General features: G+C 60.5%; 2 protein-coding genes across 2 annotated transcripts; both read right to left on the bottom strand.

Moving 5' to 3' along the window:
- Positions 1–203: 203 nt before the first annotated feature.
- CHLRE_12g515426v5 (uncharacterized protein) lies at positions 204–2302 on the bottom strand. The gene is made up of 2 exons (XM_043068294.1): positions 2206–2302; positions 204–2054 (listed from the first exon to the last, which is right to left on the bottom strand). The coding sequence occupies exons 1-2, from the start codon at positions 2221–2223 to the stop codon at positions 1674–1676; spliced, it is 399 nt and encodes a 132-aa protein (XP_042918389.1). The 5' UTR covers positions 2224–2302; the 3' UTR covers positions 204–1673.
- Positions 2303–12489: 10187 nt separating this feature from the next.
- Positions 12490–16167, bottom strand: CHLRE_12g515450v5 (uncharacterized protein). The gene is made up of 6 exons (XM_001703173.2): positions 15998–16167; positions 15454–15571; positions 15211–15266; positions 15043–15084; positions 14726–14862; positions 12490–14565 (listed from the first exon to the last, which is right to left on the bottom strand). Exons 1-6 carry the CDS (start codon positions 16064–16066, stop codon positions 14523–14525), a joined length of 465 nt encoding a protein of 154 aa, XP_001703225.1. The 5' UTR covers positions 16067–16167; the 3' UTR covers positions 12490–14522.
- Positions 16168–16551: the final 384 nt, after the last annotated feature.

Genomic DNA, 16551 nt, shown 5'->3' on the forward strand with positions numbered 1-16551 from the left:
CTGTGTGTACACCTGAGCCAGGCGATCCCGGTCGGTAGCCCATCTGGCTGTGCACAGGGTGGTGGGGGCAAGGGTGGCGGCGGCGCCGGCCGCCGGCCGGGTGGGGGGCCACGGCGTATCTGCAAAAGGTCATGTGGGCAAACAACAGCGTAAAGGCCACTGTTGTAAATGCGATAACGCCAGGGGTGGTACATACGTGTTCCTTCGGCCCCATGTTACATCACCTTTCGGGCCCCCTAGCTACCTTCCCGCCAATCCAACCAACTCACCCCCCTACACACAAACCGTGCCGTGCACCCCTTGAACCCCATGCGTTTTCTTCCAAAGTGGTATTGATGCACTCCTCTCAATAAGCACAATCGTAATGCCCCATCTCGCGGAGTGCTGTGCCGAACTCGCCTGGACCGAAATTAATCCCATGGCATCCCGACCGGCGGTGCCGTAGCGCACCCACCCACGACCGACCAGGGGAATGCATCAATAGCACAAGGCACGGCCTACCGTACTGACGCTTGATATCTTATCTCTAATAATTTAAGCTGGTTGCCGCGGGACAGGTTTAAGTATCAGAATTTTAATTGCGCGATTGGCCGTCAATTTCACAGGCGGGCGGGGGCCGGAAATCCTAACCATGCACATGACGTGTGATACCGCACACGCACATGTACTGCAGCACGTACGCGCATCCACCCCAACCCCCATGCAGTTCTGGACTTCTGACGTTGGGCAGTCACGGCTAACATCCTCGGTACCATATATCGCACCGCCAGCCTGCTGCACGCACAACCATACTGCCGCGCGCTCACTACTGCTGCGCCTCCATCCACCTCCTCCTCACCCTCCATCGCGGCTCGCACCAGCGCGCCTAGCGGCATGTCATCCTCGCTGTCGCTTCCACCGTCTAACTCCTCTTCCGCCCCCACAGCCATCTCAGAACCATCCGTCTCAAACAGCAGCTCCCAGCTGTTGGCTGGCCTCCGTCCGCGGCTTCCACCCACCACGTCGGCTCCCACCCCAGGCTCAGCCCAATCTTAGTCACCACCGCACTCTCCAGCTCCGACCCCTTAACCTCATTCTGGCTTCGCTTTGGCAAGATATGTATATGTTTACGTATATATGTTACGTTCGGCAAATGGGTTGTTACAGGACTTATGGTGTACACCATGTGCGTGGGCAACAGGGCAAGTGGCACGAACCCGCGCGCCTGGACATTTTCCCGATCGACATCCCGACATCCCGACATCCCGAGATGGGATGGGAATAAATTTATCGGGTCCATTTCCTCAGAAATAATTTATTTTGTCAATTTTGAATATCATAGCGTCAGTACGGTAATAGGCATGTGGTCCTTGTCGCGTGTCTTTCGGAGATTTCAGAGGTGCTCACGCAGCATGCAGTGGCATTGCAAAACAGGTCAGGCTAACATACGTAACATAGATAGAACACTGACCTTCCGGGGGCACGCACCCACCCACGGTCCCACCCACCCATACACCGGGTTGCTCCACGGGTGCACCCGCCACGCTAGCCGCAGCAGGCACACCAAACTCGGCTAGATGTATTTTTAGATTTTTCCGCCTGTACCGTATGTATGTTGTCTTCCCCACTTGCCCCGTAAGCTAGCTAGCACTCTCTCCGGACCGCCCACCACACAACAAGCAAGATAAACTCGATCACACATTCACACCTGTGAGGTAGCGCATCAGGCCCTGCAGGATGCTGATCATGTTATCCGCGTCGAACACTGCACCATATAAGAGGTTGTTGTAGGTGGCATTTCCGGTGGCATTGCCGGCGGCGGTGGTGTTGTAGGTGGTGGTGTTGAGCCACGGAGTGCTGGTGTTGAGCACGCGAAGATTTGCGCCGCCGCCCTGCTGTATGAGGTCCAGATATTCAGGAATTGGCTCTACGGCGGATCGGGTCGTCCACACGCAGTCGGGGGCAGCCATGCAGGCATCCGCATCGCCCAAAGGGCGGTCGGGTCCCGCCAGGTCGGTGCAGGTGAGCAGCTTGTCCAGGAGCGAGCCGAGGCACACCAGCGTGTTGCGCAGCAACTGCAGTTAGATAGGTGGATGGGGAGCGATTGGAGACGGTAGATAGATAGGGAGTGATGACTGCAGCATCGTAATGAGTGGCGAGTCATATATGCACTCTGGGAAGCAAGGGGGTGGATCCCCGGAAAAACAGGGGGTAGTTCCCCGGAACGGTCTTCCCCGTATGCATTTCAAAGAAAGTAGGAATCGGTACGGGGAAGTCCTTACGGGCGGGGAAGTTGTTACGGGCAAGTGAAGCCCTTTTACGGGAAAGTTCAGCACCTGAACGGGAAAGTCTTGGAAGCTCCTAACACACTGCACACCACCCAATGCTGCGTCATTCTCTCATCACCAAACCTCTCACTACATCTGCAGGCGCGATGGCCGCCGCTCGCCCTGCTTCGTGCGTGGCCTTCTGCCGCGCACTCCCTGCAGCCGCCTCCTTCCTCTCCGAACTAGGACCGCTCTCAAACTCCGCCTCCTCCTCGCTATCGGAACCAGAGCTAAAGTCCGGCTCCTCCTCATCAGCCGCTGGCTTCTTATTACCACGGCCAGGAGCCTTGGCGCGTTTGGTGGGTGGCTGGAACGAGCTTAATAATAATAATAATAATTACAACGCCGGCCCATAGGGCCTGGCATGGATTAACGTGGCAAGGTGACTAGGGCGAGAGGGCCCGCCCCCCTCACGCTGACGCCTCACCACAAAAGAGTCACAACCTCCGAAACTACAACCTCCAAGTCCTAGGCCGCTCTTCAAAGTCCACTACATCCAAGCCTGCACACCTAGCATATCGAGCCAGGGAAACGCCGCGTTATAGTAGTGGAGCACTGCCAGTTCGTGCAAACCGAGGAGCCATGGCGCTCCTCCTTGAGCCTTGGATCTTGAGCCTTGTCTTGAACCTCGGACCTCGCCACTAAATCGGACTTCTGCACCACGACCTTTCTAGGTTGCAGCGTAAGCCCGCAATTGCCACTAAGGGCAATTACCTATCATTCGTGGGATCACCAATCGGTTTCGCACCAATCTTTCGCCTTTTAAATAATTGGGCTTTTATCCGGATTCGTACCCGGGTCCCTTCTGCCGTAAGGACGAGACAATCGCTAACTGAGTTAGCGATCCTGTGATCTGGCACGAGCTTAGAACAGGCTGAGACAAGCTGAGACGTTGTGCCGTCGTTTGGTTGGTGTTCTCTTACTCAAATGGGATGGAGGGTAGGGGTATGCATGCAGGTGCGTAGGAGCGTGCAGGGGCGCCAAATGCATCGACGCACATTTGCGGGAACAGGCAGAGAGCCCTGGAGGAAGTCGATGGGACACGGTTGGCTCCCGTTGCCACGCCGAAGGCATTCCTGGGCCAGCACCCAAGCGATGACCCTATTTAATGGACATGTACAATGTTGCAAAGGGAAGAGCGAGTGAGAGACGTGCTGGGAACGTAGATACGTGGGACAGCGCGTTCCACAACGAACGGCGTGAACTTAATGCATCAGTCATGCATTCAGCAGCAGCAACCTCGCTCGCTCGCTCACTACTGCACCTACTTTGAGCCGTCAGCTGCCGGTGCAGGAAGCGTCGAGAAAAGGTAGTTAGCGTTCGCATAACATCCAGTCCCCGGCAGCCCCGCCGCATCAATGCTGCTGGAAGAATTGACAGCAACGCATGGCGACTGCTCCATGCTCTCCGCCAGCGCTGTATGGCACCAGCAACATGTAACTATGCACGAGAGCAGCACCAGGGATTGACTTGGCGCTCCAAGACGCGTTTGCCGACGCATTATTAGTATTGTATGGGCTGCGCGCGCGCGCAACAGCGGCTGCTAGCTGCACCTCCAGTGTACATGTATGTACGCTTACAATGAAAGCTGATTTTCTAGGACAAGTGTTTGTGCGTGCTTCGTTTTGTAGGTCCAGGCTCACGCACGCACAAGTTAGAAAACTTCCTTACTTTTGTATGTCGGCTCACTATACTTGTAATTATCTGGGCATTTTATGTTGATTGTTTATATGCCGTTTCCTCCCTGGGGTTCTGCCCGAAATTCCATATTCTTGCCACGGGTCCCATTTTGGCTACGGCCCTCCGCACGTTGGGACCACCTCGGGGCGGGATGCATGGAGCGAGACTGTCCACCTCAGCGTTGCTTGGGGGCATAATTTGACAGAGCCAGAGCCGCCCGACAACGCTAGCCGCTGCCTGAACGCTGAAGACCAAGGGTGCCAGACGCCCCCAAAACCCCCCTGAAGCCCCTGCTGGATCCGCCTCTACCACAACCACCACATCCAGAATTCAGGAAACCCCTACAGCTACGCACGCAGTACGTACCCTGGCTTGCCCCTCCCCCTGCTTTGTCCTGGAAACCCCGCATTACACACCACGCCATGCATGGCCAATCGGCACTGCATGTACTGCATGCAGAGAAGGAGCAGCAGGTGCGAGCAGGGGGGCAGGTGGAGGAGGGAAATGGCGAAATATATAGGAAGGGATTGTTGGGTGTTCGGGGGCTCGTTTCGGCGGTGGCGGCGAGGCGAAGGGGTCGCCGGAGTCAGACAAGTGAAGCCATACAGCGAAGCCGCTCACTTCCAAGCTGCGAATACATCAATCGTGCTGCTTTGTCGGGATTATAATTATCAAACTAGTGATTAGAATACATACAGGGTTACGCTACGCTCATCCGATTTGCGGCACTCGATGCAACCGCCAGCTGAGGGAAGCGGCAGCTGAGGGAAGCGGCAGCAGGCCAACCGTGTCGCGGGTATAATCCATCATTCAATTGTTAATGGGATTAGCCAGCACTCGGGGAAACCCGGCCGGGCGCGCGAATCCGGGTGTCGAACCTGGTCCGAACCTGCTGCTGATCCGAGGCGGGGGGGGGCGGTTTGCTTGGACGGCTTCCGCCGCCCCGGCCACCCACGCGCAGCCGGGGTAGCGTGTGTAGCACAAGTGCCCCGGGGGCTGTGCGGCGCACTTGCCCCGCCCCGCTGTGTCAAGCTACACTAGGTGGCATGCAAACACGGCACTCGGCCCGACATAACTAGCGGTGCCCTGACCACACGGTGGCCGGGCGCCCGGCAGCCCCTCCCGGCGCAGTGCCCATAGACGGGCCCAGCGCCTATGTGGCGGCCCCACAAATGCCCCAACCTGCTTAGACTAGGCTTGTGACCATAGACGCATGCCCTCTGCATACAGGCTGGGCAGGGCGCACATCGCTGGTTCGCGTGTGGGCATGTCGGCATGGTTGGCAGGACCGCATCTTGGAATGAGTCGGCCTACCCCCACTTAAAGGTATCTTATTTGCGGTCTTTTACATGAGCGTATATGCTGATGGGGATATGGAGGAACCGACGCCACGAAAGTGGCGACTTTTAGCCTGACCTTGCGTGGCTCGCGCCAGGGTCGGTCACGCTGGAAAGGCGACAACAATTCTTTGCACCAGCCCCGAGGCCATTTGACCCACACGCAACATAGATACGTATTATACATGTAATATGAAATACTCGCACAGGAAAGCAGCCGCATGGCGCAGGTGTGCCACGCCGTGCCGTCGCCGGCGACCCTCGCCTTGCCACCTCGGGGCCACCGGGACCCGCCCGGCCCCTCCGCCGCGTGCACAGTCGGCCCCTGGGCTCCCAGCTAGCTTGCAGTATGAGACCAGCAGCCGCCACTGCAGTCGCGCCCGGCAGGGCATAGCACGCAGGAGCCCAGGCCGCGGCGCCATGGTGGGGCCTTGAGCGCTGCCCAGCCCGGCGAGCAGACGCTCCTGTGCCATACATCGGCGCCCACAGGGGCCGTAAGGCTATGTCACAAGGCTGTGGTATACATAAGCGACAGAGGACAGCAAAAGGGGCGACATCAAGCCTGTATGATGTACACACGTCCCTCTGCGCACCTGACTTCCTCTCACCTGGCTGCATCACCGCCGCCGCCGCTCGGTGAAGCAGTCACGGCACCGGCGTGCGACCGGGCGCAGGCTGGCTGCCGGCGTCATACCGCAATACGGCAAACATATGTGAGATATTAGCTGCTACGCACCAGAGGGTCTAGGGCATGGTGGTTGTGGGCGTGCAGCAGGTGTGCATGCCTTGGTGGGCACGCGCTCGCTTGCCCGCTGCGACGCGGGGCAGCGTGTGTAGCACAAGTGCCCCGGGGGCTGTGCGGCGCACTTGCCCCGCCCCGCTGTGTCAAGCTACACTAGGTGGCATGCAAACACGGCACTCGGCCCGACATAACTAGCGGTGCCCTGACCACACGGTGGCCGGGCGCCCGGCAGCCCCTCCCGGCGCAGTGCCCATAGACGGGCCCAGCGCCTATGTGGCGGCCCCACAAATGCCCCAACCTGCTTAGACTAGGCTTGTGACCATAGACGCATGCCCTCTGCATACAGGCTGGGCAGGGCGCACATCGCTGGTTCGCGTGTGGGCATGTCGGCATGGTTGGCAGGACCGCATCTTGGAATGAGTCGGCCTACCCCCACTTAAAGGTATCTTATTTGCGGTCTTTTACATGAGCGTATATGCTGATGGGGATATGGAGGAACCGACGCCACGAAAGTGGCGACTTTTAGCCGGACCTTGCGTGGTTCGCGCCAGGGTCGGTCGCGCTGGAAAGGCGACAACAATTCTTTGCACCAGCCCCGAGGCCATTTGACCCACACGCAACATAGATACGTATTATACATGTAATATGAAATACTCGCACAGGAAAGCAGCCGCATGGCGCAGGTGTGCCACGCCGTGCCGTCGCCGGCGACCCTCGCCTTGCCACCTCGGGGCCACCGGGACCCGCCCGGCCCCTCCGCCGCGTGCACAGTCGGCCCCTGGGCTCCCAGCTAGCTTGCAGTATGAGACCAGCAGCCGCCACTGCAGTCGCGCCCGGCAGGGCATAGCACGCAGGAGCCCAGGCCGCGGCGCCATGGTGGGGCCCTGAGCGCTGCCCAGCCCGGCGAGCAGACGCTCCTGTGCCATACACCGGCGCCCACAGGGGCCGTAAGGCTATGTCACAAGGCTGTGGTATACATAAGCGACAGAGGACAGCAAAAGGGGCGACATCAAGCCTGTATGATGTACACACGTCCCTCTGCGCACCTGACTTCCTCTCACCTGGCTGCATCACCGCCGCCGCCGCTCGGTGAAGCAGTCACGGCACCGGCGTGCGACCGGGCGCAGGCTGGCTGCCGGCGTCATACCGCAATACGGCAAACATATGTGACATATCAGCTGCTACGCACCAGAGGGTCTAGGGCATGGTGGTTGTGGGCGTGCAGCAGGTGTGCATGCCTTGGTGGGCACGCGCTCGCTTGCCCGCTGCGACGCGGGGCAGCGTGTGTAGCACAAGTGCCCCGGGGGCTGTGCGGCGCACTTGCCCCGCCCCGCTGTGTCAAGCTACACTAGGTGGCATGCAAACACGGCACTCGGCCCGACATAACTAGCGGTGCCCTGACCACACGGTGGCCGGGCGCCCGGCAGCCCCTCCCGGCGCAGTGCCCATAGACGGGCCCAGCGCCTATGTGGCGGCCCCACAAATGCCCCAACCTGCTTAGACTAGGCTTGTGACCATAGACGCATGCCCTCTGCATACAGGCTGGGCAGGGCGCACATCGCTGGTTCGCGTGTGGGCATGTCGGCATGGTTGGCAGGACCGCATCTTGGAATGAGTCAGCCTACCCCCACTTAAAGGTATCTTATTTGCGGTCTTTTACATGAGCGTATATGCTGATGGGGATATGGAGGAACCGACGCCACGAAAGTGGCGACTTTTAGCCTGACCTTGCGTGGCTCGCGCCAGGGTCGGTCGCGCTGGAAAGGCGACAACAATTCTTTGCAGTAGCCCCGAGGCCATTTGACCCACACGCAACATAGATACGTATTATACATGTAATATGAAATACTCGCACAGGAAAGCAGCCGCATGGCGCAGGTGTGCCACGCCGTGCCGTCGCCGGCGACCCTCGCCTTGCCACCTCGGGGCCACCGGGACCCGCCCGGCCCCTCCGCCGCGTGCACAGTCGGCCCCTGGGCTCCCAGCTAGCTTGCAGTATGAGACCAGCAGCCGCCACTGCAGTCGCGCCCGGCAGGGCATAGCACGCAGGAGCCCAGGCCGCGGCGCCATGGTGGGGCCCTGAGCGCTGCCCAGCCCGGCGAGCAGACGCTCCTGTGCCATACATCGGCGCCCACAGGGGCCGTAAGGCTATGTCACAAGGCTGTGGTATACATAAGCGACAGAGGACAGCAAAAGGGGCGACATCAAGCCTGTATGATGTACACACGTCCCTCTGCGCACCTGACTTCCTCTCACCTGGCTGCATCACCGCCGCCGCCGCTCGGTGAAGCAGTCACGGCACCGGCGTGCGACCGGGCGCAGGCTGGCTGCCGGCGTCATACCGCAATACGGCAAACATATGTGACATATCAGCTGCTACGCACCAGAGGGTCTAGGGCATGGTGGTTGTGGGCGTGCAGCAGGTGTGCATGCCTTGGTGGGCACGCGCTCGCTTGCCCGCTGCGACGCGGGGCAGCGTGTGTAGCACAAGTGCCCCGGGGGCTGTGCGGCGCACTTGCCCCGCCCCGCTGTATCAAGCTACACTAGGTGGCATGCAAACACGGCACTCGGCCCGACATAACTAGCGGTGCCCTGACCACACGGTGGCCGGGCGCCCGGCAGCCCCTCCCGGCGCAGTGCCCATAGACGGGCCCAGCGCCTATGTGGCGGCCCCACAAATGCCCCAACCTGCTTAGACTAGGCTTGTGACCATAGACGCATGCCCTCTGCATACAGGCTGGGCAGGGCGCACATCGCTGGTTCGCGTGTGGGCATGTCGGCATGGTTGGCAGGACCGCATCTTGGAATGAGTCAGCCTACCCCCACTTAAAGGTATCTTATTTGCGGTCTTTTACATGAGCGTATATGCTGATGGGGATATGGAGGAACCGACGCCACGAAAGTGGCGACTTTTAGCCTGACCTTCCGTGGCTCGCGCCAGGGTCGGTCGCGCTGGAAAGGCGACAACAATTCTTTGCACCAGCCCCGAGGCCATTTGACCCACACGCAACATAGATACGTATTATACATGTAATATGAAATACTCGCACAGGAAAGCAGCCGCATGGCGCAGGTGTGCCACGCCGTGCCGTCGCCGGCGACCCTCGCCTTGCCACCTCGGGGCCACCGGGACCCGCCCGGCCCCTCCGCCGCGTGCACAGTCGGCCCCTGGGCTCCCAGCTAGCTTGCAGTATGATACCAGCAGCCGCCACTGCAGTCGCGCCCGGCAGGGCATAGCACGCAGGAGCCCAGGCCGCGGCGCCATGGTGGGGCCCTGAGCGCTGCCCAGCCCGGCGAGAAGACGCTCCTGTGCCATACATCGGCGCCCACAGGGGCCGTAAGGCTATGTCACAAGGCTGTGGTATACATAAGCGACAGAGGACAGCAAAAGGGGCGACATCAAGCCTGTATGATGTACATACGTCCCTCTGCGCACCTGACTTCCTCTCACCTGGCTGCATCACCGCCGCCGCCGCTCGGTGAAGCAGTCACGGCACCGGCGTGCGACCGGGCGCAGGCTGGCTGCCGGCGTCATACCGCAATACGGCAAACATATGTGACATATTAGCTGCTACGCACCAGAGGGTCTAGGGCATGGTGGTTGTGGGCGTGCAGCAGGTGTGCATGCCTTGGTGGGCACGCGCTCGCTTGCCCGCTGCGACGCGGGGCAGCGTGTGTAGCACAAGTGCCCCGGGGGCTGTGCGGCGCACTTGCCCCGCCCCGCTGTATCAAGCTACACTAGGTGGCATGCAAACACGGCACTCGGCCCGACATAACTAGCGGTGCCCTGACCACACGGTGGCCGGGCGCCCGGCAGCCCCTCCCGGCGCAGTGCCCATAGACGGGCCCAGCGCCTATGTGGCGGCCCCACAAATGCCCCAACCTGCTTAGACTAGGCTTGTGACCATAGACGCATGCCCTCTGCATACAGGCTGGGCAGGGCGCACATCGCTGGTTCGCGTGTGGGCATGTCGGCATGGTTGGCAGGACCGCATCTTGGAATGAGTCGGCCTACCCCCACTTAAAGGTATCTTATTTGCGGTCTTTTACATGAGCGTATATGTTGATGGGGATATGGAGGAACCGACGCCACGAAAGTGGCGACTTTTAGCCTGACCTTCCGTGGCTCGCGCGAGGGTCGGTCGCGCTGGAAAGGCGACAACAATTCTTTGCACCAGCCCCGAGGCCATTTGACCCACACGCAACATAGATACGTATTATACATGTAATATGAAATACTCGCACAGGAAAGCAGCCGCATGGCGCAGGTGTGCCACGCCGTGCCGTCGCCGGCGACCCTCGCCTTGCCACCTCGGGGCCACCGGGACCCGCCCGGCCCCTCCGCCGCGTGCACAGTCGGCCCCTGGGCTCCCAGCTAGCTTGCAGTATGAGACCAGCAGCCGCCACTGCAGTCGCGCCCGGCAGGGCATAGCACGCAGGAGCCCAGGCCGCGGCGCCATGGTGGGGCCCTGAGCGCTGCCCAGCCCGGCGAGAAGACGCTCCTGTGCCATACATCGGCGCCCACAGGGGCCGTAAGGCTATGTCACAAGGCTGTGGTATACATAAGCGACAGAGGACAGCAAAAGGGGCGACATCAAGCCTGTATGATGTACACACGTCCCTCTGCGCACCTGACTTCCTCTCACCTGGCTGCATCACCGCCGCCGCCGCTCGGTGAAGCAGTCACGGCACCGGCGTGCGACCGGGCGCAGGCTGGCTGCCGGCGTCATACCGCAATACGGCAAACATATGTGACATATCAGCTGCTACGCACCAGAGGGTCTAGGGCATGGTGGTTGTGGGCGTGCAGCAGGTGTGCATGCCTTGGTGGGCACGCGCTCGCTTGCCCGCTGCGACGCGGGGCAGCGTGTGTAGCACAAGTGCCCCGGGGGCTGTGCGGCGCACTTGCCCCGCCCCGCTGTGTCAAGCTACACTAGGTGGCATGCAAACACGGCACTCGGCCCGACATAACTAGCGGTGCCCTGACCACACGGTGGCCGGGCGCCCGGCAGCCCCTCCCGGCGCAGTGCCCATAGACGGGCCCAGCGCCTATGTGGCGGCCCCACAAATGCCCCAACCTGCTTAGACTAGGCTTGTGACCATAGACGCATGCCCTCTGCATACAGGCTGGGCAGGGCGCACATCGCTGGTTCGCGTGTGGGCATGTCGGCATGGTTGGCAGGACCGCATCTTGGAATGAGTCAGCCTACCCCCACTTAAAGGTATCTTATTTGCGGTCTTTTACATGAGCGTATATGCTGATGGGGATATGGAGGAACCGACGCCACGAAAGTGGCGACTTTTAGCCTGACCTTCCGTGGCTCGCGCCAGGGTCGGTCGCGCTGGAAAGGCGACAACAATTCTTTGCAGTAGCCCCGAGGCCATTTGACCCACACGCAACATAGATACGTATTATACATGTAATATGAAATACTCGCACAGGAAAGCAGCCGCATGGCGCAGGTGTGCCACGCCGTGCCGTCGCCGGCGACCCTCGCCTTGCCACCTCGGGGCCACCGGGACCCGCCCGGCCCCTCCGCCGCGTGCACAGTCGGCCCCTGGGCTCCCAGCTAGCTTGCAGTATGAGACCAGCAGCCGCCACTGCAGTCGCGCCCGGCAGGGCATAGCACGCAGGAGCCCAGGCCGCGGCGCCATGGTGGGGCCCTGAGCGCTGCCCAGCCCGGCGAGAAGACGCTCCTGTGCCATACATCGGCGCCCACAGGGGCCGTAAGGCTATGTCACAAGGCTGTGGTATACATAAGCGACAGAGGACAGCAAAAGGGGCGACATCAAGCCTGTATGATGTACACACGTCCCTCTGCGCACCTGACTTCCTCTCACCTGGCTGCATCACCGCCGCCGCCGCTCGGTGAAGCAGTCACGGCACCGGCGTGCGACCGGGCGCAGGCTGGCTGCCGGCGTCATACCGCAATACGGCAAACATATGTGACATATTAGCTGCTACGCACCAGAGGGTCTAGGGCATGGTGGTTGTGGGCGTGCAGCAGGTGTGCATGCCTTGGTGGGCACGCGCTCGCTTGCCCGCTGCGACGCGGGGCAGCGTGTGTAGCACAAGTGCCCCGGGGGCTGTGCGGCGCACTTGCCCCGCCCCGCTGTATCAAGCTACACTAGGTGGCATGCAAACACGGCACTCGGCCCGACATAACTAGCGGTGCCCTGACCACACGGTGGCCGGGCGCCCGGCAGCCCCTCCCGGCGCAGTGCCCATAGACGGGCCCAGCGCCTATGTGGCGGCCCCACAAATGCCCCAACCTGCTTAGACTAGGCTTGTGACCATAGACGCATGCCCTCTGCATACAGGCTGGGCAGGGCGCACATCGCTGGTTCGCGTGTGGGCATGTCGGCATGGTTGGCAGGACCGCATCTTGGAATGAGTCGGCCTACCCCCACTTAAAGGTATCTTATTTGCGGTCTTTTACATGAGCGTATATGCTGATGGGGATATGGAGGAACCGACGCCACGAAAGTGGCGACTTTTAGCCTGACCTTCCGTGGCTCACACCAGGGTCGGTCGCGCTGGAAAGGCGACAACAATTCTTTGCACCAGCCCCGAGGCCATTTGACCCACACGCAACATAGATACGTATTATACATGTAATATGAAATACTCGCACAGGAAAGCAGCCGCATGGCGCAGGTGTGCCACGCCGTGCCGTCGCCGGCGACCCTCGCCTTGCCACCTCGGGGCCACCGGGACCCGCCCGGCCCCTCCGCCGCGTGCACAGTCGGCCCCTGGGCTCCCAGCTAGCTTGCAGTATGAGACCAGCAGCCGCCACTGCAGTCGCACCCGGCAGGGCATAGCACGCAGGAGCCCAGGCCGCGGCGCCATGGTGGGGCCCTGAGCGCTGCCCAGCCCGGCGAGCAGACGCTCCTGTGCCATACATCGGCGCCCACAGGGGCCGTAAGGCTATGTCACAAGGCTGTGGTATACATAAGCGACAGAGGACAGCAAAAGGGGTGACATCAAGCCTGTATGATGTACACACGTCCCTCTGCGCACCTGACTTCCTCTCACCTGGCTGCATTACCTTGCTGCCTCCCCGTTTCCAGTTCAAATTGAATGCAGGGGCTCTGCAGGTGCTGTAACGCCGCCAGTTCTTTGCTTCTTCGAAGCAGCAGGCAGCCAGCGTTGGTCAGCAGCACTTGATAACCCGCGGAAGCGTCATCAGTTCAAGTGCTAACCACCCGCAAGTCCCACACACAGCCAGCAGCTACCCATGGTATGCATACACAGAAGCCACCTTTGATGTTGTAGGGCCAAAGCCTGCATAGCGGCCCACCGCTACCTGCCGGTACAGCATGCCGCTGCCGTACCGGTAATCGCCCACACACATTCACATGTCAGTATGAGGACAACTGGACAAGTGTTCCCCGGTCACGGGAAAAGGGGCTGAGCCCCTCCATCCACAGTCTGAGGCCGAACAATCTCATCGCCCGGACATAGCCGGGGTCGGTTTCCACAGGCACATAGCCAAACCAGGTGCCTACCTAGCAGTCCGACAGCAGAGCCAACCGCAGCCAGACGCACAGTTGTCAACAGCCGCACTACTGGTCATGCCGCTACGCATGCCCTGCCAGCCCCACCGCGGACCGCTACCTAGACACCAGCCGGCTCCTCAGCCTGCGCGCTTGCGCCGCTTCTTGGGCGGCGCTGCGCTCTCCTCCTCCACGTGGCCTAAACCACATCCCGCAGGCCGCCGCGCTTCTCGCTAGCCTCCCAACCTCTGGTTGCCTGCTGCCGACCTTCCCAATGCTGCACCTTGTCAAGTAACACCCTGCGTTGAAGTCTGGGTGCTGCGCACATACAGCGAGTACTATGGCATCTATGGCATGACCTGCGCACGACCTACGCATACAACCTGCATACAACCGCACTGCATCCTGCACGAACTAATTAGCTTCCGCACTGCATACCACACTCTCGTATACCACACGGCCCCACCTCAACTCATAGTGCGTTTCCAAAATCAGCAACCAACACCAACGCAACGCATATGAGCCACACGCTGCTCCTTCTGACTCCTTGCCAGCTATCGGGCGCAGCCGGTTCCACTGTCAAGCAGACCATGGCGACTGACTGCAGGCAACTGACCCAGTGGTGGGACTGCACGCAGCAACCACCTGACACACACCCCGCACCAGACTTCAGAGGCTTGAGCCACTCCACATTCCCAACCCTCCCTATTACTGGTGTGTAAGTATATATTGTCTACCTACCAGCGGCTTGAGCCCTACATCCATCATCCGGGCTTGCTGTGTCGCACGTCACGCATGCGTTGGGCATTCGTGAACTCAGCACGCGACTGCCGCTTGTTGACCATCTACACAGCATGCACGCACACCTGCACCGCGCTCGGTGGCTCTGCGGCGTCTCCTTCCGTTGCATGCGCCTTTGCATATCCCTCTGCACCATGCACTTTAATATGTCGAGGCCGCTCAGCAGCCCTCGAGTGACTTCTGGGCGATCCGACGTACCCGCCTGCAGTGGGTAATGCACCACAACGAGTAGCAATAGCAGGTGATTATGTGAGTGTGCATTCGTCTGCATGGATGTATGCCGCAGGGGCAGGAAATGAGGCAACACCGCTGCCGCCAATGCCAGTCAAGCACGTGAGGAGTTCCGTGTTTTGATCACTCACTTCTTGTAGGCGGCGCGGTCGTTTAGGTAAAGCTGCGCCGCCTCGGGGTTGGCGGGCGAGGAGCAGTTGGGGTCTGTCAGCAGCGACTGGATGCTTGTGAGCAGTGTGGACACGTTGTGGCAGGGCGACCACTGGTCCTGCAGGGTGAGGCACACAGCAGCAGTTGCAGCGGGTGGCAGCAGCAGGCCGTAGGTCAGTCTTAGCATGGCGGCAGCAGCGCTGCGGGAGCCCAGGCAGCTGCCGGGGAGCACACACGGCCAACGCTGTCACACATGGACGCTGCACTGTGCTAGGTCACCAAGCAAATGCCCAGGCACCTGAAGCACGTCCATGCACAGCGAGCCGTCTTGGTACACATTCTGCAGAGAAGGCGAGGCGGGTGACGTGGCAAGGTGCATTTTGGGCAGCGCACAGAACAAACACCAAATGACAAGCATGGCTTAACAGTGCTGGCAACTGCTAAGCAGTTGCAGCCCGCAACTCACTGGGTGGAACATTTCGCTGCTGAAGCGAACCCTGGGCGGCTTGTCTGGATAGCGCTCTGCGCGGAAGCAGTAACAGCACGATGGCGAATGAATTACGCCGAATCAGTGCGTGGGTTGTAAGGCCAGGTATGGTAGGGTAGGAGAAAGGTAGTGCGCACAACGGACGGCAGGCTCACAAGCGCAGGCCAGCTCCCAAAAGGGCCAGCCGGTACCCCAGCCTCGAAACCCAATTCTGGGACACACCAGTAAACGTGAACCTGAGGGTGAAGATGCCGCCCTCCCATTCACTCTCATCCGGGCCAAAGATTGTAGCTTGCCAAACCATCAGGTTGCTCTCATCGAGCGGCGATGCTGAGCAGCCCTGCGACAAGGGAGCCACACTTCACCTCACAAGGCATACAACTGTCCGCACAATGTCCAGGTGCTTTGGGTTGCGGGCGGAAGATCGATCAGGGCCTGCCAGTGTGCGTGTCGGGGGTGGGTGGTGAGTGCGGAACGTGGGTGTGCAGTCTGCGCTTTGCTCTTTGGCCGACAGCGCATGCCATACTTCGCAGCACCTGGACATCACAGTATTTGCCATTTTAACATCCCAGCGGACAGAGCACTCCTGCGCACTAGCTCCGCGGCTTACGTGTCATGCGCACACTCCCGGAATGCGGTGTTCCGGACAGCCTATCTAGCTAAGCAATCCAAGATTGAGTTCCCGTGGGCCCAAAAGGGAAAAAGAGGCAATGCGCAGCCCTTCTTGAGACAGAGGAAGCCCAAGCGCCCATTCGCGTGAACTCGCCTCGGGGGGCTCCGATTTGATTGCTTTCAGGTCACTGAGCAGCCGAAGCATCGCAGCGGAAGCCGCCATCCTGCAGTGGCCTTGGAAGACAGGAACCACAGCAGAAATTGCACAAAAGGAGCAAGCCCTAGCCTAATAAGCGAATCAACGAGAAGGACTGTCGAAGCTACAAGATGGAGTGCGCTGTCCAGCCTATTATTTATATGCAGACACGAAGCGCAGGCTTGAGCATGGGCACCCGCGGACCCCGCTGGCGATGCGGGCGGCGGGGGAGGTGGAAGAGGACGCAGGCACACGCCCGGCGCAGCGCTGCGAGCGGCGGCAGCAGAGGTCAGCCTGTCAGGCGTTGCCACCGACCGCCGTCGGCTACCTGTAGGTGGTGTGTGGTGGGGTGCTCTGTGATGCCTTGCCGCCAGCAATGCCCAGGGCATTTCTGTAGCTGCAGCAGGTTCCGCCGTTCCGGTGCATGCACGGCGGCAGTGGCGCGGCAACCTGATTTGGCCGCACCACGAGACGAAAATCAGAGAGAAGCAAATGCCCAAAGGACACACATA

Source organism: Chlamydomonas reinhardtii, chromosome 12, assembly GCF_000002595.2.
Source record: "Chlamydomonas reinhardtii strain CC-503 cw92 mt+ chromosome 12, whole genome shotgun sequence".
Lineage (NCBI taxonomy): Eukaryota > Viridiplantae > Chlorophyta > Chlorophyceae > Chlamydomonadales > Chlamydomonadaceae > Chlamydomonas > Chlamydomonas reinhardtii.